The 25,700-nt window shown below is 37.5% G+C and overlaps 1 protein-coding gene and 1 long non-coding RNA gene across 28 annotated transcripts in view; both read left to right on the top strand.

Moving 5' to 3' along the window:
* SUPT3H (SPT3 homolog, SAGA and STAGA complex component) overlaps nt 1-25,700 on the top strand; it is a 461,776-nt gene that overhangs the window by 352,166 nt on the left and 83,910 nt on the right. For all 27 annotated transcript variants that reach the window (XM_043542153.1, XM_043542162.1, XM_043542152.1 and 24 more), the window contains one exon: nt 23,882-23,957. In XM_043542153.1, coding sequence (XP_043398088.1) covers nt 23,882-23,957 — 76 coding nt within the window. The remainder of the gene's footprint in view (nt 1-23,881; nt 23,958-25,700) is intronic.
* Nucleotides 13,554-23,874, top strand: LOC122464903. Its single transcript, XR_006289323.1, has 4 exons — nt 13,554-15,012; nt 17,113-17,339; nt 22,057-22,061; nt 22,952-23,874. It is a non-coding gene; the product is annotated as an uncharacterized LOC122464903 (long non-coding RNA).

The following is a 25,700-nucleotide window of genomic DNA, read 5'->3' as shown; positions in this document are numbered from 1 at the left end:
CTGTGAGCATGGGCAACGGGTGAACTGCGGGCTCGGGGAGGCTAGCCCCCAGCCCGGCCCACCCCTTCTGCCTGAGGCTATGATGGAAAATTAGTTTTGCTTGAGCAATGGTTTAGCGGTCTTACAGACGTTACCTGTCATGGACCAGTGTGTGGGCAGTCAGGTGTGGTGGTTGGAGCAGTGGCAGTCAGAAACTGAGCAGACCTGGCACAGGAGTGAATGCAGCTCTGGGTGTAAGAGTTTTAGAGGTACCTGCCATAGGTGAGCATCTTTTTGGTCCTTTTTTTTTTTTTTTTTTTTGTAAATCTGAATAAATAAATAAACATAACTAAATCATTTTGACAATCAGTCTCCAAGGGCACACAAGTCTATCACCCTGACAGGGACTAGGATCAAAGCCCAGAGGAGATAAGTTTGACAGTGGTATATTTTTTAACAGTCCTGTTTCTAATTCCATCTCAAAACTCAGAGCCAGCGTGTGTCCATCATGACGACTTTGGTCATAAACTGCATGGGACATAGTGAATCATAGAAATATCAGGTTTGGAAGGGACCTCAGTAGGTCATCTAGTCCAACCCCCTGTTCAAAGCAGGACCAATCCCCAACTAAATCATATAGCTGTCATAGAGGCCATGAAATCCTAGAACACTGTTCGGCGTTGGCATGGAAATTGAAGCTGCTCTTTGAGGGCCTTCGTGCATTCCCACTCATGGGAATTGGAGCTTCTAGCATCACGCTGAGGAACTGTACACCAAAGCTATGTATGCTGCAGGTGAGGGGCAAGAGTGCTGTCATATTAGGATGACATCATTGACTACATTTACGTAATGGAGAGCACTAACCCAGTAGCCTCAGTTCCTTCTCCGTAGCCCCACACACACAGCCTTGAAGTTCAACGGACTCCAAGGGAGAGGAGAAGACAGATGGATAGTGTGAGAGTTAAACAGAACTACCTCTGTCTGCACTCTAGTTAGCCTCTCTTCTTATAATTAGTCTCTTAGGTGTACTCGTAATTTAGTTGGAGTAGTTGGAGCTGCTTGCTTCAGATTATCCAAAAGGCTCTGTCAGATCCCAAACCCCGAACAGAATTCAAAAGGTTTGAGTCCTGCTCAGCCCTCTTTCCATAGACTGCTGCATGTTTGGTGTCTAGTGTGCCTGGGAGAGGTTCATGTATGTCCTAGAGAACAGTTTGCTCTGCTTTCACCCCTCACATGAGGAAGGACAGAGAGCTAAGACTGGAGGCACCTTTGACTTCCTTGAGCCTCCAAGTTCCTCTACAATACTCCAGATAGTTCCCAATACTCAGGAAGACACCGCTCAGATAGTGGGATCAGATGATATGACAAATGGCATGGTTTCTTTTTAAGGGATTTAGGCAATAACCATGTACATTTCTCATTACAATAGATTTTTAGATTTAGTGGCCATTAACAATAATGAAACTGTACTTACATGAAAAGGAGGACTTGTGGCACCTAGAGACTAACCAATTTATTTGAGCATAAGCTTTCATGAGCTACAGCTCACTTCATCGGATGCCTAGCTTTTTTTTTTCATGAAGTTGATAGATTTCCACTCCATATGGCTAAATTCAGTGCCTTGCATAACGACAGGTTTCAGAGTAGCAGCCGTGTTAGTCTGTAGCCGCAAAAAGAAAAGGAGGACTTGTGGCACCTTAGAGACTAACGAATCTATTTGAGCATAAGCTTTCGTGAGCTTCAGCTCACTTCATTGGATGTAGCTCACGAAAGCTTATGCTCAAATAGATTCGTTAGTCTCTAAGGTGCCACAAGTCCTCCTTTTCTTTTTGGGGATACAGACTAACATGGCTGCTACTCTGAAACCTGTATTTATATGAGTTTCTTTTAAACCAAGAATCACACAACACTTTACAAATATTAAATATTTAGCCTTTTAATACAGATAATTATTGCTTAAGGTGTTTTACATTTGAGTAAACTGAGCCACAAAGAGGTTAAATCAGTTGCTCAAGGAGCTGGGAGTAGAATCCATAAGTACTGACTCCCAAGCTATGTCTTTGCTGCTACATACGGTATGTTTTTACGTTCAGATTGTCTACTTGAGCTGGTTATCTCAGTATAAAATCCTAGTGGAAACAAGATACAGGTAGTTTTTAACCTCATTGCAGGTAGTCAGGTCAACACTATAACCCCCTCCCCCAATTTGGGATTTACCTCAAGTAGCTATATCAAGGTAATGACTACAGTACCTTACCTCCACTAGGATTTTACATCAAAATAGCTTTCTTGGGTTAACTATCTCCAAGTAAAAACAGACTTGTGTTTGCAGTGAAGACATAGCCCCGGTCCTGTGCTATCACCATTAGAAATAAATTGCTGTGAACTTGGGAGATTGTTTTCAGTCTAAAAAAATGGGGGCCCTGAGTTTATTTTTACTTCTAGAAAAGAGCCCCTAACTCCGGCCTGTGGAATTATTGACTTGAGGAATAAGATGTTGACCCCTTTTATACAGATTGTTTCTCGCTCTTATAATTTTCTTGGCAGTCTGGAATCAATATGGTCGGTACCACATTTGAGTCTTAGCTAGTTATTCTTTTTAATTCTAAAAATGATTTCATTACAAGCTATGACATGAACTGTGAATGTGAAATCATGTTAATATCAAAAACATATGAAGATGCATGCTGTAGTGTATTCAAACAGTTCTTAAAGTTAGCATCTTTCTAAAATATTCTTTTGAATGGCATATTTAAAGGGCAAAAATGAAAGCTCCTTGGCAGTTCAGTTAAATGCTGTTGAAACATTGCCTCTGGATCTTAGAAAGGAATCATTAAATTTGGATGTTCATCTGATCAAACAAAAGAAGGATGAGTAGATTTTGTCAGTGGGCTGGATTTTATTTCCCAAGGCTAACAGCCATCTCCAGGACTTTGTCAGACCTTCTAACAATTTTTTCTGCCATTGTCAGATGGTATTATTTAAAATCGGTTCATCCACTTGTGTGGGATTCATATCCTATAACATACAGCAACTGTGACAAGAAGACTCTTATGCTGGAGACGTTATTCAAAGCCCTGTTGATTCTCTCAGGCTGCAGACATCTGCCGGAAAAAATTGTACTACACACAGCATCTGGCGTTAGGTCCCATCTCCTCTGGAAGACCAAATCAAACGATTTAGAAAAAGGGACACACACACACACTACATCCGCTTGGAAAAAATGTATATCATAGATGTTTTAGCTGTCACCTCATATCAGAAGCTAATTGTTTTATATCTGATAATTATAATAGTGTTGTCAGACATACTGAAGTCAGGCAGTTTGCCTTACATGTAACCACACACATACAAAACGAAAGTGTTAGCTGCCCAATCTTTCCCTGTGCATACTAAGACCGGAGAGCTGTTTTCCAGTTTCTGAATTGGAGTAAAGTTCTTAGGGAGATGATATAACAATATACTTGATCATCTTGATATCTTTAATTTTTACTTTTTTTAAGTTAAGCGGTCCACTTTTGATTGACAGCTCCAAATACGACCTTCAAAGAGTCATGACAAACTCAAAACCCTAAGCATGCAGTAGCAGTCCTCACTACGGAGTCAGCATTTACTAGCAGTTACAATAGTATATCACAGAAGATATTGCAATTGTTCAGATAACATAATGTGGTAACTATAGCCTAACTTCAAATTGTGACTACTGTAAGACTATCAGTTCTTTAAAAAGAAAAGGAGTACTTATGGCACCTTAGAGACTAACAAATTTATTTGAGCGTAAGCTTTCGTGAGCTACAGCTCACTTCATCGGATGCATTCACGAAAGCTTATGCTCATTATTGTTAGAATTTGCGTAATATTTACATCTCAATAAGATTTGCAGATGTTCAAACAAATTCTAAGTATGTTTTAAAATTATGTATGTTCAAAAAGTATGGCAAAAGTGTTATTTTTAATATTATTTTAGTTTTACACACGCACAGTTCAGAAATGGCTGAACAAATTTTGTTACGTATTTTGTCAAACTTCTCTTGGGAGCTGAGAAAAAGCATGGAAAAATCTCTTATACAAATGAAATTGTTTCAGAAAATTATGAGTAATTGAGACTAATGGAGGCTTATAATGGATATTGAACTTTCATCCTTGTAGCTTCTGCTAGCATGGATGAATGGCCCTGTGTGTGTGTGTGTGTATGTGTATGTATACAGGGTGTCAAATATAGATGCATACACATTGGGAAGCTGAATTTTCAAACATGTAAACAGGACATCCAGATCCTGATTTTGGACACTCAAGCCCATGCCTTGGTGACTAAGAGCCCACTTAACTGTGCAAAATATGCGGATTTGGGGTGTCCTGTTGAAACAGCCCTATTTATAAATTGGGTTCATGGTATGCAGTATGGCTGAGATCTGTAGGCAACTTTGCAAATCTCAGTCCATATATATATTTTTACATTTTGATTCAGAATTAGAAAGCTTTAAAGTAAGTGTGTGTGTTGAACATCTAAAGCCACATGACATCTGTAAAACTTAGCTGGGTATGTGGCCAGCGAGCGTTAACTGATTATTTCTACATTTGTAAGATTACGATTCTCAAGAGCTGGATCCTTGGAAAGTTGCACATATTCATTATCAGTTTAAATCATCACTATAAAACTGCCTTTGTTTTAGAAATATAAACAAAGACTTGACGGTTAAAGAGGATGAAGACACTTACCTTGGGGAAAATAAATGGAATTATAACAAAGGGAGCAAAAGTACTGATTTCAGCTAAACATTACTTTTATGTAGTGTCCTTTAATAAAAAAAAAAACCTTTAAACTGTTTTAATAAAAATGTTTCTTCTAATGTGTTGCTTTAAATACTACACTACTTAAACAAATATTTAAATATTATATTAGCTTTTCTGCATACTTGACATGAATGTAATTCTACCTGCCTGCCAAGTATGTCAAAACCCCAAATCCACTTGCATTTGCCAGGGTAAATGTTTATTTTGTTTTCCCACATAATGTGCTCTTTAAAGTGTCACCAGCATAGCAAATCTGATTGCTTTTTAATAGAGACATGGTGGTTTTTTTGCTTTCATTAGGAAACAGGATAAACTATCAGTAAAGCTTATGCTAATGAATCCACATACAGTAGATGCTCTTTGCTCTCCCTTTCCCCCCCAACCCAGGAAATATACCCTTCAAAACTATTGTACTAGTATTTTATTTTTATAAATACATAAAGCATAAGTATTACTACGCTAATTTATCATGTCACAAAGCAAGGACCCAGTTCTGAGAAGTGTTTAGGCCCTGCTCCTTCCATTGAAGTCAATGGAAGTTATGGATGCGCTACACCACTCTCCAAAAATATAAATACTCGACGTACCATGAAATAGTAGAAATGATATAAGACCTGATTTACTGGAGATAGATTTTTAGGGAAATTTGATTTCTGCAGTGTGGAACATCCACATTTTGGGCATTAAATGGAACTCTGTGAAAGATGCCAATTTCTATGTATAGGGGTTTTGCAAACTTTTTTTTTTTTTTTTTTATTTGAATGGGTTTACATCTCATTGTGTTTCATTTTGACTTTCAGGTGTGAACAAACCCCCAAAACTCATTGGTTTGTGGTTTTGTTATGAAAATTTTGCACAACTCAGAAATGTCTTCTGTGGGATTTTGCTGGGGAAAATACTTTTGGGTATTTTTTTTCTTTTTTATTTACAGAAACACTCCCATAGTATTTTTGGCTCATTGTAATATTTTAATTAATGTCAACCAGCATCTGGTTTTTGTTTTTTTGTGAACACTTTGTAGTTTTGTGGGGTGCTTGTTCTTGGGCAGAAGAAACAAGACAATTTAAACGGAGAATGATGGTCCAGATTTGCATAATTTTCCAGTTGTGTTTAATGGAGCAAGGTCAATTCATTCCAGGGGCTTACCTCTATCCTTTTTTGTAACCATTGGGGAAGAGAGAGAATAGTTTTATGATTAAAGCACTGCACTTTGGGAAAGTTGCAGTGTCTCTGTTGCCCATTTTTATAATGGGGATAATCCCTACATCAAGGGTTCTGTGATGGTAAATTCCTTAATGTCTGTGAGCTGTTCAGATACAGTGGTGATGAGTATCATGGAAAATCCTACAGAATTAATTAAACAAACAATAAAACATCGCACAGATTAGCATTAGATTCATGAAATATACACAGTGGGCCAAATCCTGCTCTCAGTTACATATGTGCATTCCCAATGAGAGCAAAATTTGTCCTGGTATCTTTTTTTATTCTTCAATCAAACTTTAGTTTTGAGGCTGAGGGTCTGATTCTCCATTGCCCTACACCTTGTATAGCTTTTTACCCTAATGTAAAGTGGGTGTAAACTGCTGTCATTCTGGCTTGGGAGTATTATATACACCTCTCTGCACTCACTTTGCTCTAATGTCAATGACTACAGGAGGTTTGGACTAACTGAGAATCAAGCCCTAAGAGTTGCCTTGCTTTAAAAGTCTGAAATAACCGTGCAGGGATCTGCAAATGCCTAATAAACACTTGCTTAAACCAGCCTCACTCACTCTCTTCTCTAAAGTCACACAGCAATTTGGTGGCAGTGCCACAAATGGGACCTAGCATTGCTGGTGCCCAATTCCTTGTTCTAACAGCTAGATAACACTCTCGGACACATGTGCCTATGTTTGGAATCGTGCATCGCTTGTGCACTGACTTCATGCTGCAATTTCCCAAAGAGTATTTGCACATAATTTTGTAGCATGCTGATCACATACAGGTTTCAGAGTAACAGCCGTGTTAGTCTGTATTCGCAAAAAGAAAAGGAGTACTTGTGGCACCTTAGAGACTAACCAGTTTATTTGAGCATGAGCTTTCGTGAGCATCCGATGAAGTGAGCTGTAGCTCACGAAAGCTCATGCTCAAATAAATTGGTTAGTCTGTAAGGTGCCACAAGTACTCCTTTTCTTGATCACATACAGTTGACTTCACTGAAGTCGGTGCTAGTTTTACTATTGGTTTCAATGGGAGCAAGATCTGGCCCACAGTGCTTACGTGCTAGTCCGTGTATATTAAACAATTCCTTTTAATAATGCTTTACTGAATGCTTGTTAATGTAGGTTCTCTGAGCAGTAAATATCTATAACTTTAGTGCCAGGCAAATTGATTGAAACTATAGTAAAGAACAGAACTATAAGACATGTGGATGAACACAGTAAGTTGGGGAAGAGTCAACACAGCTTTTATCAGGGGGAGGGATAGCTCAGTGGTTTGAGCATTGGCCTGCTAAACCCAGGGTTGTGAGTTCAATCCTTGAGGGGGCCATTTGGGATCTGGGGCAAAAATTGGGGATTGGTCCTGCTTTGAGCAAGGTGTTGGACTAGGTGACCTCCTGAGGTCCCTTCCCACCCTGATATTCTATGATTTCTAAAGGAAAATCATGACTTACCAATTTATTACAAAGTAGTGCTGTCACTTAATCGCAATTAACACAAGCTCTTAATGTAAAACAAATTAACTAGATTACAAAAATTAATCACAGTTTTAATTGCACTACTAAACAGTAATAGAATACCAATTAAAATGTATTATATTTTGGGGTTATTTTTAAATTTTCAAATATATTGATTTCAATTGCAACACAGAATACAAAGTGTACAGAGCTCACTTCATACTATTTTTTATTACAAATATTTGCATTGTAAAAAAGATAAAAGAAATAGTATTTTTCAATTCACTTCATACAAGTACTGTAGTGCAATCTCTTTATCATGAGAAGCTGATGGAGAATAGGTCCAGTAATGGCTATTAGCCAAGATGGTCAGGGACACAGCCCCATGCTCTTGGTGTCCCTAAACCTCTGACTGCCAGAAGCTGGGACTGGACAGCAGAGAATGGATCATTCAATAATTGCCCTGTTCTGTCCATTCCTTGTAAAACTGCTGGAAGACAGGATACTGAGCTAGATGGACCATTGGTCTGACCCAATGCGGCCATTCTTATATTAACAAATTTAACATCATATGCACTAATACAAATAGTTTAGGTTTGCAGTAAAATCTTTGTAAATATTTTAAAGTTATATTTTTTCTATACCAAATGATCTTGCTTTGAAGCAACATACTTATCCTTGATCAACATGGGGTGTGATTGCCACACATTGTAGACATACCCGAGCTAGCTTAAATCTAGCTAGCTTGGGTGCCAGAGCAGTGGAAGCTGTGGCAGAGTGGGCTTCAGTGTGGGTTGTTCAAGCCACCCGGGACCCTGGATAATTACTTGGGAGGCTAGCCCATGCTGAAACCCACACTAGCTGTGTCTTCACTGCTCTGGGATCCGAAATAGCTAGATTAAAGCTATCCAAGCTTCAGTCACCTCTTGTGATTGCAGTGTAGACATATACCCTTTGATTGCTGTATGATTACATCTAAACTATGATGTTACTTACCTGATTTATTAATTTACTGTATTACTATTATTATTTATAAGTAATTAACTGTGTTTTTAAACCCAGTTTTATTTTACATTGTGAGTAAACCTACGAATTGCGACACCCGATAAGACCATAGGCCTGTCTCTATATATACCTAAATACCTGATGCTTTGTAATTAAGAAACCTCTATATACACATACATGCAAAGCACAACCATTTAGTGTTCTAAATGTTTAGTTTTCCTTCTAACACTACTGGTGATTAGCTTGCTCCTTGAAGCATGTGATTTGATTATCTTTATCTTGCTTTACAAATCTTAGCAGTGGTTTAAAAAGTCTAACCATGATATTTGACACAGTGGCCTAAATTCCATAAATTGAATCCTAACAAGAATATCCGTACACACACTTTCTGTATCAAGATAAGAATGCATTCTTGGATACCACTACATATTCTTTTTCAATCACTACTGGTTCCTACAGAAACAGTGACTTCAAGACTTTTTTGGGCTGGTGCATCTTAATATACAAAACATCCAGCCATATGCCAGAGAAGAGAGAAAACAAATCTATAACACTATATAAAATGTCATCTTTTACAAATGTATATACTAGATCAGGGATCAGCAACCTTTGGCACGTGGCTCATCAGGGAAATCCGCTGGCAGGCCGGGACGGTTTGTTTACCTGCAGCATCCGCAGGTTTGGCTGATCGCAGCTCCCACTGGCCCCAGTTCACCATTCCAGGCCAATGGGGGCTGCGGGAAGCGGCGCGGGCTGAGGGATGTGCTGGCCGCCGCTTAAAGAGATACTTAGTTTGGATCCTTCCTGAAAAATGGCTGGCTGAAGTTGTTTTGTAACCTTTCACCTTGTTTCTCTTGTTTTTGTTCCCTAGTGAGTGAAACTTGGCATAGCTAGAGATACATTTTATTATGCTTTTCTTTGTTAACTAAGACTTTTGTGTGGCAGATTTCTGTTGATGAACATGCTTGCTTGTGACACATGAAAACAATTCATCACAATCTTAATAAAAAACCTCCATCTTTTGAAATGATTAGGAACATTCACTTGAGACGACAACCTTAAGAGTATTTTATAATCTGAATTCAGGTGACACCCAATTGCAAGAAGGTTTTTCCTATAATACAGTCTTTCAAAACTTCCGTATGCTCTGACACGTTATTGCCATTGATACTTACAGTGCTCCTATAATATTATTTATATTTTCATCCAACCTGTCTCTTTGAATATATTTTGTTACATATTGTTTTTGAAAAGAAAACTATTCTTCTTTCAGAATTTTTTGACTGTTTCATTGTGCTAATTTTGAATGCAGATTTGTTCATGAATAGTAAGTCTTCAAATTCTTCACTGTGCCTTTATATGGAAAAACAGCTTGACTTACCTCAGATGTTAAAGTAAAAACAGCAGGCAGCTCGTTTTAGTTAAATTGTACTGAGACACACGTGCACAGCTCCTGGTGACTACACATGCCAAGTGCATGCATCTAAGGACAGAATTTGTTCCTAAGATATTGGTGTCGGTGCAAGAAACTTAGCGTGGTTGTGTTCTGTAAAACTGGCCTCATTGAGTGACTCTCCTATCATGTTTTTAAAAAAGGATTTCTCTGTCTATGAGAACTGTACATTCAGATGGGTATTCAAAACTCATGATGCTTTCTTCCTACACTATATGTGACTACATCAAGTAAACACAAAGCCTGAAGATAGGTGACATTTGTGATGATAATGCACGAGGCAGAATAGAATGCAGATTGTTGTTCTGAAGCTAGCTTGGGTCTGCACTGCTGAAACATAGTTTTTTTAAAAAACCTTATTTCTTTCACCAAATTAAAAATGTTTAAGACACATAGAATGAAATACTGTCTTTACAAAAGTTAATGGAAGTTTTGCTACTGACTTTAGTGAAACCAGGATTTCATCCTAATCATACGACCCAATTCAGACTTAAGATTCATTAAATCAGTGGAATTGCACTCAATTACACTGGTTTGAATGTGGCTCATTGTGAGCAAATAAGCGTGATAGCAGTTGTCAGTATTAGTTACCGTTGTGACTTTAACCCCACTTCATTTAGATGGAAAAAAATTTCCTAAACCTCACCTTTTAAAAATTACCTTCTAAAATTGCAGTTATTGGTATAATACTCACAATCAATTATATAGATTTGTGTGGTTTGAATTCGTTGACTTTGAACACACATATTTTGCCATTATTTTTTGGAATTACTATTTTGTTTAAGGCAAGTCTTCAAAGATCTACCTGTTCTCTAAAGTGCTAAATTATTTATCCTGAAAGCAAGGGGATCTACCCAAAATTGGGATCTAAAACAAAACTTCTGGAAATGATAGAAGGAAAACAATAATAATCGAGGGAAGCTGGAGGATTCCAGAAAGAACCCCTGGGCATCACCCAATGTAATTTACATTATATTTTTGCGTAGACTCAGGTTTGCATGAGCAAAATGAAATACGGCATGGCTTATTAACAAACTTCAGCCCTTAAATGATATTATTTTAGATACGTCTTTCATTGTGCAGTCAAAAAGAAATGTTTGTTTAATGTCTCCAGGTTTTCAGGTCAGTTTCTTACAGAGTCTGTCTCTGCGGTTGTTGCGTTAACGTTAAACAGCAAGAGTACAGGGACAGGTTTTGCCCCGCGTGGCAGATAATATAGAAACCCCATTATGCAGAAAAGAGCTTTTGTGTGCTGTGTGCATCTCCCAGGCAATGCTTTGAAGTTTACCCTAAATGACCAAAAGATTTAACTGTAGCCATACTTTTACGGGTCAGATTTTAAAGCTGTTTATGTTCATCTGATCTGGAAATTGATGTAAAACTAGAAGAAGTTTTAAGAAGAATGCTACTCAGCAAACATAAAGGTCTCTTGCATATTAACCTGGTATGTAGAGTTTTTGATGTACGGCCAATTGGAAACCACAGAAAAAGGTTACAGCATCCTCAATCAGAAAAGTAAAAGAAGGTAGGTCTTCTTGATGTATTAGTCTGGTAATAAGCCCCACGTAATTTTTTATGTTGTTTGCTAGCAAGGTTTATCCAATATTTAATAGCTTTTGGAAAACACTGGTAGAAATTAGTCATAAATTTAACACATGATTTAGAACACACATTGAGATATATTTAGGAACAGAGAAAAATATTTTCCAAGGGAAATCAAAGGTATCCCATGAACAGGAAATGTTTCATTTACAGGTTCCAGCTCCATGTTTCACACCAGCAGTAATAAATTTAGACAAGGACATTTGAATCTGATACGGACCTATGTTCAAATAAGTTCAGTATTTAGAGATTATATATGTATACAAGGAAAACCTAGTATTAAAGGAACAATGAGCGTGTAACATAAGAGCAGTGTTGTATATTCTTTGAACATTGAGATTATACTTGGAGGGGAAGTACTTTTTGTTACTTACAGGATTGTTTCTGCACTGTGATTTTCTTTATTACTTTAAAATTCCCTCAAAACTTTTCACATTATCTGAACTTTGCCTGGCAATATCCCTTTCCCCATAAACATTGGTAAAATTAAAGCTGGTTGACAATTTTTAACTGAAACTATTTTTCAGTAAAAAGTGCAGATTTGGTGACACAGAAACATTTCAGAAATTCACATTGATTTTGCCAGATTGATTTGGTAGGAAAAACAAACTAAAATAAAGTAAAAAAAAATCTGAAAAATCAAAATATTTTGTTTCAGTGTTTTCAATGTGAAATGTTTTGATTTTTCAATTCAAAATGACTTTTTGTTTAGAAATTTTCTTTAATTTTTTTAATGTTTTAAAAATACTCAAAAGAAAACCTTTTGTTTGACTGCTATTTATATTTTTTTACTTTTAAATTTCCTGAAAATTTCAAAACATTTCATTTTCTATTCAACCCAAAACAATTTTTAAAAGTTTTTTTCAGAATTGCCAGTGAACCAAAGATCTGTCAATTGCAGAGCTCTAGTTAGAATACATTTTAAACATCTTGAACTAGATCATGGAGTTACCTCAAACCCTGACTATGGGGCAGCACAGTTGCGCTGTCACAGGAGCAGAGCAGGAACTAAATTGCTTCTCAGAGAGACACCCTTGGATCCCTGCTTCCCCTTTGTCCCAAAAGGGAAGTGCGCTGCCCTATACCTGGTGCAGGTAATTTCCATATTAACTTAGCTACACTGATTGGTGCATTGGAGTGGGAAAGAAGAGGCGACAACATCCCGTGGCAGTGAGTTCCACACGCTAATTGTGTGTTGTGTGAAAAATTACTTCCTCATTTATGTATTAAATCTTCTGTCTATTAATTTCATTGGGTGACCTCTGGGTTTTGTATTGTGGAAAATGGTAACTAACATCTCACAAATCATTTTTTCCACACAATTCATGATTTTATAGACTTCTGTCATAGATCCCCCTTAATCAAATTTTCTTTACGCTGAACAGCCCTAATCTTTTTACTTTGTCTTACACAGAAGTCTCTCTCTATAAAGAAAATGCAGATACTGTATTCAAAGTATCCTGTGGTAACTCACAAAGAGTTACAGATTCGACACTCAACCATGACTCATATCAGATAAAGTTTAGGGACACACACATCATGACATTCACACAGACAGCGACTTCTTTCTTAAGGAACTTCACAGACTCCAAATACCCGGGCTTCACAACCAATTCTACAAGTGGGAACAAGACAAAAACCTGCCCTTTCCAATCTATCTTCTTCATGTTGCTCAGAGTCCACATGCTTAGTTGTCACAGTATTCTACATAATAGTCTCTTTCTTGATATAAAATCTCATACTCTATATTGTGAGGATTTCTGGTCTTTCACAATAATATATGCATTTTAAGTGTCTGATTCTTCCTTTCAGCTCCTCTGAAAATCAGCCCTTTAAAAATTTAAATTCTGTAAATCAGTTTTATTTTGTTGAAAATTCATGTTTGTAAACTGAAAAGTAAAGTTTGATTAGATTGTGACTGTACAAATTCATTAAAATTAGGATTGTCTCAGTATACTGGAAAGTGCCTCAGTCTAGATGTTACTCTAATAAGTGTAGATATTAGGGCAAAACACATATGTAAGCTAACCCTACAAGTAAGCCACACCAAAACTGCATGACATCAAAGGTCTCAAGTTTGTTTTATGGACTTACTCAAACTAATGGATAGTACAGAATTTACAGTATGTTTTATAAGGCAAGGGTAAGGAAGATAACAAAGAATTGCCTGTGTATTTTGTACTTTATGGCCAAACCTGCAGTAAGTTTTATCACAACATCCATCAATCTATCCCAAAGTGAGATTGTTATTTTCCATATAAAAGCCTGAGACTGTTTAATCTTTAAGAAGGCTTACTCCTTAATACCCCTTTTTCTTTGCTTACCACTTACATTAAAAGTGGTTTTAAGAAGAGCAAGTCCATTTTTTCTTTGAAATTTAAATAATGAAAATCCTCAGCTAACAGTTTCAAGACATATAGGATTTAAAATGTATTTTCAACATATTTCTGCTAACTCTATGCTATTGAGCTACCTTACAGTATCTCTTTTTTTCTAGTGAACACCATTTTTTTTTTCGCATTCAAAGCTGAGCCATTCAGATCTGTTATCCGAGAGCTGACAAGTACAGTAGGTGTCACTGCACTGCTCTAGCATCCTAAAGGAAAACCACTCTCTTAGGAATATAGAACATTACTGGCAAATGGTACATGTTTCTAGACACCAGTGTCTGAGGCCATGATGCATTTGCTCTTTTAAACTCTCCTTTTACTTCATAGCAATTCCAGCTAATTCAGGGGAATGCTTTTTTCTCCTGAATACACTCCTAGCTCCTTTGAAGCTAAGATAGCTACACAATGAAGAGGTCTTTAGAAACAGGAACTCCTGGCACAATATGAATATGCAAGTAGTTTGTGAAGCCAGCAATTTCATCATGATTGTTGCCAAACATTGTGGGTGGGTGGGAGCAGACAGGGAATGTACATTTTTCAGATGTTGCACTGTAGCAGCTACTTGGTACGTTTCCTCCAAACACTAAATGGTAGGTAAGTTAACATTTGGCCTTTTGCCTTCACACACACAAAAAGATGTATGTGTCAACTGTGAAAACTTAAAATGAAATCAAAATAAAATTATTTTTCATCTGAGGTGGTAGGAGACAACAGGTAATGCTTTACCCCTTCCCCTTCCCCACTTTTTTTTTCTTTTTTTCCGGTCTTCCTTTTTAGTTCTTCATGCTGAAAGTAAGATACAATGCAACACAGTTTTGGAAGACTACGCATACAGTTACAGTGCCAGCTCCTACCTGCTGCATCCTTCAGCATGTTCCAAGGGAAGCGTGCAGAATGTTTTAACTGTGCTGTATGCCACATAATTCAATTTCTTAACTGCTTAGAAAGACTAATACCCCACTGCAAAGCGAACTGGCACTATATTAAGAAGGTTTTTTTTCTTCAGATAAAGCATTAAGAAAGTGTCACCTGTGTCATTCATTGTATCTGGGTTCCAGGAGGAAACAAAATGCATCAACCTGCAATTGTAGCTAGCATATCCCTAGGGTTTTATAGCTTTCACGCTTCAAGTAAGTCCCCCAGCAAGCAAATTTTTATTAGGGCTGTCGATTTAATCGCAGTTAACTCACGCAATTAACTAAAAAAAAAAAATGAATCCCGATTAATCACAGTTTTAATTGCACTGTTAAATAATAGAATACCAATTGAAATTTATTAAAAATTTTGTATGTTTTTGTACATTTTCATATATATAGTATTCTGTGTTGTAATTGAAATAAAAGTATATATTATTTTTGTTTACAAATATTTGAACTGTAAAAATGATAAACAAAAGAAATTGTATTTTCAATTCACCTCATACAAGTACTGTAGTGCAATCTCTTGGTCATGAAAGTGCAACTTACAAATGTATATATATATATTTTTTGTTACATGACTGCACTCAAAAACAAAACAATGTAAAATTTCAGAGCCTACAAGTCCATACAGTCCTACTTGTTCAGCCAATTGCTAAGACAAGCAAGTTTGTTTACATTTAAGGGAGATAATGCTGCCCTCTTCTTACTTACAGTGAGAATGGGCATTTGCCTGGCACTTTTGTAGCTGGCATTGCAAGGTATTTATGTGGCAGATATGCTAAACATTCGTATGCTCCTTCATGCTTTGGCCACCATTCCAGGGGATATGCTTCTATGCTGATGATGCTCATTAAAAAAATAAGCATTACTTAAATTTCTTACTGAATGCCTTGGGAGAGAATTGTATACCCTCCTCTGTTTTACCCGTCTTCTGCCATATATTTCCTCTTATAGCCATCTCAGATGATGACCCAGCACATCTTTCATTTTAGGAACACTTTCACTGCAGATTTGACAAAACGCAAAGAAGGGACTGATGTGAGATTTCTAAAGATAGCTACGGCACTCGACCCAAGGTTTAAGAATCTGAAGTGCCTTCCAGAATCTGAGAGGTATGAGGTGTGGAGCATGCTTTCACAAGTCTTAAAAGAGCAACGCTCCAATGTGGAAACTACAGAACCCGAACCACCAAAAAAGAAAATCAACCTTCTGCTGGTGGCATCTGACTCAGAAAACGAATACAAACATGCATCAGTCTGCACTGCTTTGGATTGTTATCAAGCACAACCCGTCATCAGCATGTCTTCTGGAATGGTGGTTGAAGCATGAAGGAGTGAATCTTTAGAGCATTTGGCATGTAAATATCTTGCGACGCCGGTTACAACAGTGCCATGAGAACAAGACATTGTAAACAAGAGGCGGGTAGCATTATCACCTGCAAATGTAAACAAACTTGTTTGTCTGAGCGATTGGCTGAACAAGAAGTAGGACTGAGCGGACTTGCAGGCTCTAAAATTTTACATTGTTTTATTTTTGAATGCAAGTTTTTTTGTACATAATTCTACATTTGTAATTTCAACTTTCATGGTAAAGAGATTGCACTACAGTACCCATATTAGGTGAATTGAAAAATACTATTTCTTTTGTATTATTACAGTGCAAATACTTGTAATCAAACATAAATATTAAGTGAGCACTGTACACTTTGTATTCTGTGTTGTAATTCAAATCAGTATATTTGAAAATGTGGAAAACATCCAAAATATTTAAATAAATGGTATTCTATTATTGTTTAACAGTGCGCTTAATTGCGATTAATTTTTTTTTTTAATTGCTTGACAGCCCTAATTTTTATACAGGAGCAAGAAGATGTTTTTAGTTTTGTTGGAGTTATTTGCTACCTGTCCCTTGGAAGAAAGTGAAAGAGACTTCCCCTCTGGTGCACTGTATTCCTTAGTTAGAAAATTCCTGAATCAGTGCATAGATTGTGATGTATCAGCAATTTGTCTGTTGTTTGATTACCCTTAGTCATTGCTGTCCCATTTAATTTAATGTAACTGCTCTAAGGTTCAGTTTGTGAGGCTGGTACAGTACTTGTGGTTATGATGCTGTATGTTACAGGAACTGTGGGATGCTAGATGCTGTTGGACATAAGGTCTGTGATTGTGTGTTAAAGTGTCACTCTTGTATACCCCCAGGGTGATGTGATTATGCTAGATTTCTTTTTTCTTTGTGAGTTTAGTGGGGGAGACAGGAATTTTTTCCCCTCCAATTGTAACCTCTCATATAAATCTTTTTTTCCTTATCTAGCTATTTCCCTATGTACACAAGGATGCTGTCAACAGTTATTCATATGAAGATACTAATTTACCTCTTGGTGCCTGAATAACAGTTCTTTGTTACCATCCTTGCTCTGGACTACATTGTGAGGGTTGTCCGTTTACTACATGTTCAAGATTCGCTATGATTGTCCTGCGTTGAATGAGTGCATAGTCTTGGTGCATGATTTGACCTGCATCACCCATAAATAGATCAAAGTAAATAAAGTCTGAAACCATTTGAACTATTAGGTATACAGAAGCTAATGGAGAATTACTGTTAGTTCACACTAAGGGATGTACAAATGTAAACTTTTCAGAAGAAACTACTGTTTATTTTCACACGAGATTTTCAAAATTGTCTAATGGATTTAGGAGCACAAATCCTATTTAGGAGTATGAGTGCCACTGAAACACCTTAGGCCCTTTTGAAAGTCTCCCCCTAAATATTGTACATGCAGTCCTAGGGAGTACTTCTGATACACAAACTCCTGTTTAGACTGATATTTTAAGAAGATTGAGTGCCTTCTATAGCATATAGTATCTATGAACTGAGGTCTGGAAAAACCTGCCTTTCAGCAGGAAACTAAAGCAGCTCAGTCTATTTAAGATGGTTAAGAGGTTACATAAGAAGATGTCTGATGAGAGACAGCTTGTTATTGTGGCAAAACAAGTCATAACAGGATCCAATAGCAGGGAGCTGAAGCTAGACTAGTTCAGACTAGATAAAAGGTGAATTTCTTTTTTAAATAGGGTAATTAATTAATTAGGATGGGACAGATTCTCCATTACTAGAAATCTTTAAATGAAGATTAGATGTTTTTCTAAAAGACATGATGTCACTCAACCAGAAGTTATGGGATTGATGCTAGAATCACTTGGTGAAATTCTGTGGCCTGTGTTACACAGCTCAGACCAGATTATCATAATGGTCCCTTCTGACCTTGAAACGTATGACTCAACGTCTAAGTGGCAAGGTGGCTTCCAGAACAGATCACTGTTATAGTATCACTAGAAGAAGTATGGAGCTGAGGCACGTGTTAAGATAATTTTTCTTTAGAGGATAAGAAATAATACAATTATGCTTATGCGTTGGTGGGGAGGAGGAGCAGAACTGGATAGAAATTTTGTAGCAAAGTCTTCAGCTCTCCATCCTGGACTAAATGAACACATGTGTAAAGCTTTATTGTTTATCAAAATGTTGAAGACCAAAGGTAAATACGGTCATCAGAGCTGTTTTCTGTTAAATTAGAATCTGTAACAAAAGCTCTGTTGTATTCAGAGGAGACTGTAGAAAAGAATTCTTCCATTGCCTGCAGTCCTGCTTTCTGGCAAAGGTGGAAAAAGTTCAATGAAAAATTTGACAAATCTCAAACAGCAATTGCTGCAGAATGTAAACCCAGGCAAGCAGAACAGAGGAGGTGGAGGAATGTATGGTTCTCAGAAAAGGAACTGAGAACGTAAAATAATGAAATACAACATCTGTCCTTGCAGTTAGGTCTCACAAAAGAGAATAAATATGAGGCATTAGACATTAACACTAAAGCGTCACTACAAGTCAGTGTGACTGAATTACGAAGAGGGGGAGAACACCTGGATATTTTTCTAAACATTTTGGTGACTAAAATATTAAATGTAATGACTAATGTTGAACATGTCCACAAAACTCCACACAGACGTACACTTGTTGAGCTACTCTTGAAGATGTTGACTGTACAAACAGCTTCATTGAGAACTTGTTTTAGAACAGGTGGACATTTTTTTTTTTTTTTTTTTTTTTTTGCAACTAGGGCTTGCCTGTGTATAATACAGTGAGTTTAATATGCTTGTGGTGCAACAGCCTGCACCTGGGTGACTAGCCCGCTGTTTTTTTCCAGTCGTTGCATGAGCACCATCACTGCAAATTCCTACACAGCGCTGCTATTACAAGCCAGAATCTGAGACAAAAATATCCAAAAGTGCAAAGAGCTGTTACCCTGTAGCATCCTGTGGTAATGACCGACAGAACAGAAATTCCTCTTGGAGTTTTTTGTCATTCTCAAATTTTATGTATGTCAGCATCTGAGCAGCACCTGAGACGTTCCTCGTTTTATCAAGAAGAACGGGAAACAAAAGGACTTCACTTGATTTTGGCAATCAGTTGTTCAGTCATGTCATTTGCCATACTGTGAATATGCCTGGCAATAGTGTCATTAGACAGGGGAATCGAATCAAGTTGAGTCACTGCATCTTGCCCCAACATAATCAAAACCATTTTCTTTGCATGTGCCAGAAAAAAACTTTCTCCAATAGTGTGCGGTTTCCCGGTTTTAGTTATCCAATATGACACATCAGAAGATTTCTCTGGGGTTTTCTCATTTGCTATAGCTGCTGTTCTCAGTACTGTTTTCTGGCCCTTAGCACTCTCAGCTTTTGCTGAAAAAAATCAATCGGTTTTGTTTAAAGAGAACTGTGCTGCGTCTGAGTGCCGCAATATTTTTGAAGGTCTTAAGCTATCCTTTGCCGGAACTTCGCTACACACCAAACACTGTGGCCGTGGGTCCTCCTCAAAACCAGTCCATGTAAATCCATATTCCAAATGTTTTGAATCATATTTGTGGTTTCTTCGATTTTACTGCTGTTAGGATCCTTCTTTTGCTGCGAGTGGCGATCAACTCCCCTTCATTACCCCACTTTCCTCCAGTTTTCTTCAGAAAATGGTCCATTGCTACAATTATTTCTAGAGCAACTTTTCAAACTGGCTTCAACCACAACATGCTCAGTCAGTTGCTAGGTAATCATTTCAGACAGTTCTGATAGGCAAGTGGCTGAGAAAAGAAGTGGTACACAGAGCTGGTGTTACAGGGCGGCAAGCAAGACAATTGCCTGGGACCCCACACCACAGGGGGCCCTGCAAAGCTAAGTTACTCAAGCTTCGGATTCAGCCCGCATAGGCGGCTGAGCTCAGGCTTCAGCTTTCTGCCCTGGGCCCCACTGAGTCTAGTGCCAGCCCTGGCAACCCCATTAAAATGAACTCATGACCCGCTGTTTGAGAACTGCTGATTTAAACTATTCTTTAAAACCTCCAAAGACTGAGATTCCACAACCTTCCTAGGCAATTTGTTCCAGTGCTTCACTACCCTGACAGGAAGTTTTTCCTAGTGGCCAACCTAAACCTCCCTTGCTGCAATTTAAGCCTATTGCTTCTTATCCTATCCTCGGAGGTTAACGAGAACATTTTTTCACCCTTCTCCTTGTAACAATCTTTTATGTGCTTGAAAACTGTTATCATGTCCCCCCTCAGTCTTCTCCTCTCCAGACTAAACAAACTCATTTTTTTTTCAATTTTTTCTCATATGTCATGTTTTCTAGAACGTTAATCTTTTTTGTTGCTGCCTTCTGGACTTTTTCCAATTTGTCCACAATTTTCCTGAAATGTGGCACCCGAACTGGAAACAGTACTCCAGTTGAGGCCTTATCAGTGTGGAGTAGAGTAGAAGAATTACTTCTCGTGTCTTGCTTACTATACCACTACTAATACATCTCAGAATTATGTTTGCTTTTTTTGCAACTGTGTTTCAATGTTGACTCATATTTAGCTTGTGATTCACTATATCCCCCTAAATCTCTTTTCACAGTACTCTTGCCTAGGCAGTCATTTCCCATTTTATATGTGTGCAATGAATTGTTCCTTCCTAAGTGGAGTGCTTTGCATTTGTCCTTATTGAATTTCATCCTCTTTACTTCAGACCATTTCTCCAGTTTTTCCAGATCATTTTGAATTTTAATCCTATCCTCCAAAAGCACTTGCAACCCCGCCCAGCTTGGTATCATCTGCCAACTTTAGAAGTGTACTCTCTATGCCATTATCTAAATCACTGATGAAGATATTGAACTGAACTTGACCCAGGACTGATCCTTGCAGGATCCCACTCATTATGCCCTTCCAGCTTGACTGTGAACCACTGATAACTATTCTCTGGGAATGGTTTTCCAACCAGTTATGCACTCACCTTATAGGAGCTCCATGTAGACTATATTTCACTAATTTGTTTATGAGAAGGTCATGCAAGACCATATCAAAAAATTTACTAAAGTCAAGATTTACCACATGTATCGCTTCTTGGCTTGTAATTGTATATGTTAACTCTGGCTATATGCACTGAGTGTAAATTTATGGATTGCGGTGCAATTGGCCACTCCTATTCTAAGACTGTACTGTTGGTGCCAAAATTTTGCCTTTGTTAGCTTGAATGGTTTTCCTTTATTCATTAAGTTAGAGTTTGGAAGGAGATGATACTCCTTTCTCTAAGATTAAGGTAACATACTTTTCTTGTTTGAGAAATTTGAGTGAACTGCTCTCTGCTACTGAAAAGGACAGTCATTTAGTATCGTCTAACCACCTCTGCCTGCCTCCAGTTTATGAAGGGTGTGACAATTTGGACCAATGAACAGCTGTGTCCCATTTATCTCTTAGCCTGGGGCACCTTTTACACTGCTTTGGTGTCAGAACATCTGCTTCTGGCCTGCTCACACAGCCTTCACCATGCAAATTCGCTCCCAGCTAAATTACATGAGCACTCTGAACAGTCACTCATGAACTACATCCAGAGCAACACCCACAAATTCTAAGTCCCAGCCTTGTCTCCACAGAAATGTGCGTCTTGTACTGCTCAATACCCTTTTTAGCAGTATAAAGTCATATGAAGTCTGTCATTTCATCAAAGGAAAATGATAATGCATCAGCCTTGTTATCCCAAATGGAGTTTCTTACACATCCTAATCCAAATACACTGGTTAAGATAAAGCAATAAGATAAGTTTATTAACTACAGAAAGATAGATTTTAAGGGATTACAAGTGATGATGCATAAAAGTCAGGATTGGTTACAAAATACACTAAAAGGATAAAATGCAAGCTAATACCTAACTTAAAAGCTAGGTGAACTTAAAATCAGTAAATGTCACAGGTTGTCTCCTTTCAGCCTAGAACCCTTCTCCCTAGTCCAGTTCTTTGAGATGCATTGATGTCATAAGCAGAGATGAAGGAGGAGAGAGGTAAATTGGAGGCCACTGTTTCTCATTCTTGTTCCACCATCCCCTTTTTGAGGATTACCCCCAGCTGGGGGTGCTGGTGACAAGTATTCTCTTGTGGATGTGAAGTCTGACTGATCCCTGTGATGGAATGTAAATTTGTTTACACCTTTCCCCCTGTTGGAGAATGGCCGCTTAAGCTGGTGATAGCTCTTTAACACCTGGCTGGGGCCAGTGTATCTTTGTCTCTGAAAAACTTGTTTGTGGGTGTTACCTGAAATTACAGCATATTTCAGTAACAATCATACAGTAAAATCTCAAAACTTCACATATAGTATTGCTACACAAATTCCAAGAGGATAATGATATTCAGCAGATTATGACTTTTCAAACGATACCTCACAGGGCATACTTGTACGTAATTTATTATAGTTTTGTAAAAGCGGTGAACATAACAGTATAGACTGTCACAGAGGGTGTAAAGTCTACTATGTGGGATAGATCCTCAGCTAGTGTAAATCAGCATTGCTCCATTGAAGTCAATGGGACTCAAGCACCTCCTTAAAATTAAATATAAACATAAATGCGTGGTTGAATCTTGGCCTAAATATGGTGTTGCAGATATTTGGACGGGTTGCTATATATAGACATGTACGGTTTGAATACTTTGCCTGTTTTGAGGCACTGTGTTACATAAGAATTTATTTTACATTTAACTATATCTGTATGAAATACAATTAAAACTATCCAGTAGAACGTTTTTTCTCAAATGGATTTAATTAATTACCCTGTTTAATTTTCACTTTCTTCCTCTCCTAGCTGCCTTCGCTTTCTGAAGAATAAAAATGAAGGCAAATGTTATCGTTAAAATGCCAGCAATCACCATCCCAGTGCTCCTGCATGTACCAAGTTGGTGTGGAGCAAAATTCGCCTCTGTTGCTCTCCTGCTGACCTGGGGCATCCCCACAGTGGTGCCAGTCTTCCATTCGCTACAATATCATTAGTGTCTATTTCAAAAAGATTTAGGGCTCAGGCTATGTCTACACTATCACTTATGTTGGTATAACTTGTGTCGCTCAGGCATGTGAATAACCCCTCCCCCCGAGTGACATAAGTTAAACTGACCTATGTGGACAGCGCTATGTGGACAGGACAGATTCTCCTGCCAACATAGCTATCACCACTCGCTGGGGATGGATTAATTAAGTCGACAGGAGAGTTCTTTCCCGTCGGCTAAGAACAGCTATACTGAGAAGTTACAGCAGAGCAGCTGCATTGGTGCAACTGCGCTGCTGTAACCTCTCTAGTGTAGTCATAGCCTCCGTTATGCAAGATGCTGAGCCCTTTGGCCTTGACTCAGGAAAACACAAGTATGTGCTTAACATTAAGCACACAGTGGGACTACTGACGGATTTAAATTTAAATGTGTATTTAAGTGTTTTCCTGGATCAGGGCCAGAGTACTCAGCACCTTGCAGGCTTGAGCCCTAACTGTTGTGCTGCATAAGGAACATATATAAGCAAACTTCTGGAATCAAAATTCTGAATCTTACCATTGGCAAATATTACCCATGAGAAATAACCCAACCGCGTGTTATTTTTATGCATTTTATTCTGTTAAAACAACATTTAATTTTTGGGTTAACTTCAGAGTTATGCCTGCAAGAATTTTGTGGGTGGCATTTATTTTGCAGTATGTGGTTCTTGTTTGAATAAAGTGCATTATTTAAATCTACCCGTTGTTTTTCAGAGAGCAGAAAGACAAACACGAATGATGGACTCAGCCCAGTATGCAGAATTTTGTGAAAGTCGTCAGTTAAGTTTTTGTAAGTACTATCACATATAACTCCTGCACAGTATTTAGATGTGCAGTTATTTTATGTACACTGTAGAACCTAATTGATACATTTCTGGGAAATGTATTTATTTAATGCATGAAAGAGTATGTTAGGTTCTCTGTCCTCAGAACTGCTAAGCGATGCTAATTTATTACACTCTATTGAGATCAGGCAGACTATTTTATTTATTTTTATATTTCCCAGATTTCACAAATACTCTGGTGCTGAGTGCAAGTATAAAATCCATAAATAGATAAAACTTTTAACCAGTTTATGTATTAAACAACCATGTTTGTATACAGCTTACCATGGTATGGTTATACACAGCTGATAAATGAAATACACCCTCAGTGTTGTGATTACTTCTGAAGGTATCTAAAATTAACTAATGGTATCAAGTTTTCCTTTTTATTTCTGCATCCATAGATATACAAAGAACTTACTAAAGGGTCTTTTCTATTTTAAGCCGTAACCTCCTGCCGTGGAATTTATTCAACATCAGCCAAATTCATCAGTACACGCCATTCCAACACTAATAACATGATGACAGAATTAGGGCTTTACTAGCACTGAAAACCAGCTTACTAGAAATGCTTGTGGGCCACAACTATAATGGGTTGTAAATTAATGGGCTTGATCATGTAGCAAAACATAATTACAGAAGCGGTTAAGTGATGACTAAGGCTTCAGGTCAAAGGTCAAAGAGAAAGTGAGGTGAAAGAGCTAGTGAAAAGCATGACAAAATAGCACATGACCCTACAATACAAAATTGAATACAATGATATCTTTAAATGAGAGACGCTTATCTTGTTTTTTATAACAAGGCATTTGAATTGGGTGCATGAGTGATTCATTTATGTATCATAAAGTGCAAATAAATGACACATCCAGAATAGCACTCTGTGTAAATGTCAGCAAATGTAGGAAAACATGTTTTGTAAGTATTTATTCTTTTCCTAATTCAATATGTTTTGAAAGCTCAGTTGTAATTTGGCATCACACATCTGTGAATCATTAGGTAAATGGTACTTCAGATTGGGGTGATTTCAGCTAATGAGAGGTTTGTGATAATGCCATTTTTTAAACCTAAAAATTATAATCAGAACTCAGTACAAATATAAATCTTCAGTTTACAAAATAACATTCAATGTTGATGAACTGGAGATCATGATTATTTTTCTTAATGATCTGATGGATAATTTTGCTACATTTTTGAATAACCATGGCCTCATTTTCCCCTCACATTTAATATCAATCAAGTTGTTAGTTGATCTCAATGGGGTTTTACTGGTGTAAAACTAGTGAGGAGAATCATACTCACAATTTCATTACCTAGCATAAAGGAAACCAGATAATACAGTAATATGCTAAATGGCACACGGCCTTTTATTAAAAATTAAGACAAAGGACTATTTTTCCATATTTCCCTTATTTGTAGTAGAAATTGAATTAAAAACTGCAGTGGGTTTAAAATAATAAATCCATATTACTGTAAGGTAAAGCCATGTATTAGCTCCTGAAGAGTCATCCAATGTTACAGTAGTGTTATAATTATTTAGTTATATGACACCATAAATCTGTATGGCATTTTAAAAACTGTTGAAAGAAAAGCTCCCTGCCCCAAATGTCAAACACTCTTAAGATGGCATGTATAAATATTCGATCCAGTGCTTTTGATCCTGCCACCTCCCTTTTACTCATCCTCAAATTCTCCTACTTTGGCTTCTTTTC

This window comes from Chelonia mydas, chromosome 3, assembly GCF_015237465.2.
Source record: "Chelonia mydas isolate rCheMyd1 chromosome 3, rCheMyd1.pri.v2, whole genome shotgun sequence".
Taxonomy (NCBI): Eukaryota; Metazoa; Chordata; order Testudines; family Cheloniidae; genus Chelonia; species Chelonia mydas.
Note: the sequence above shows the minus strand (reverse complement) of the source record. Positions and strands in the feature narration are given on the sequence as shown.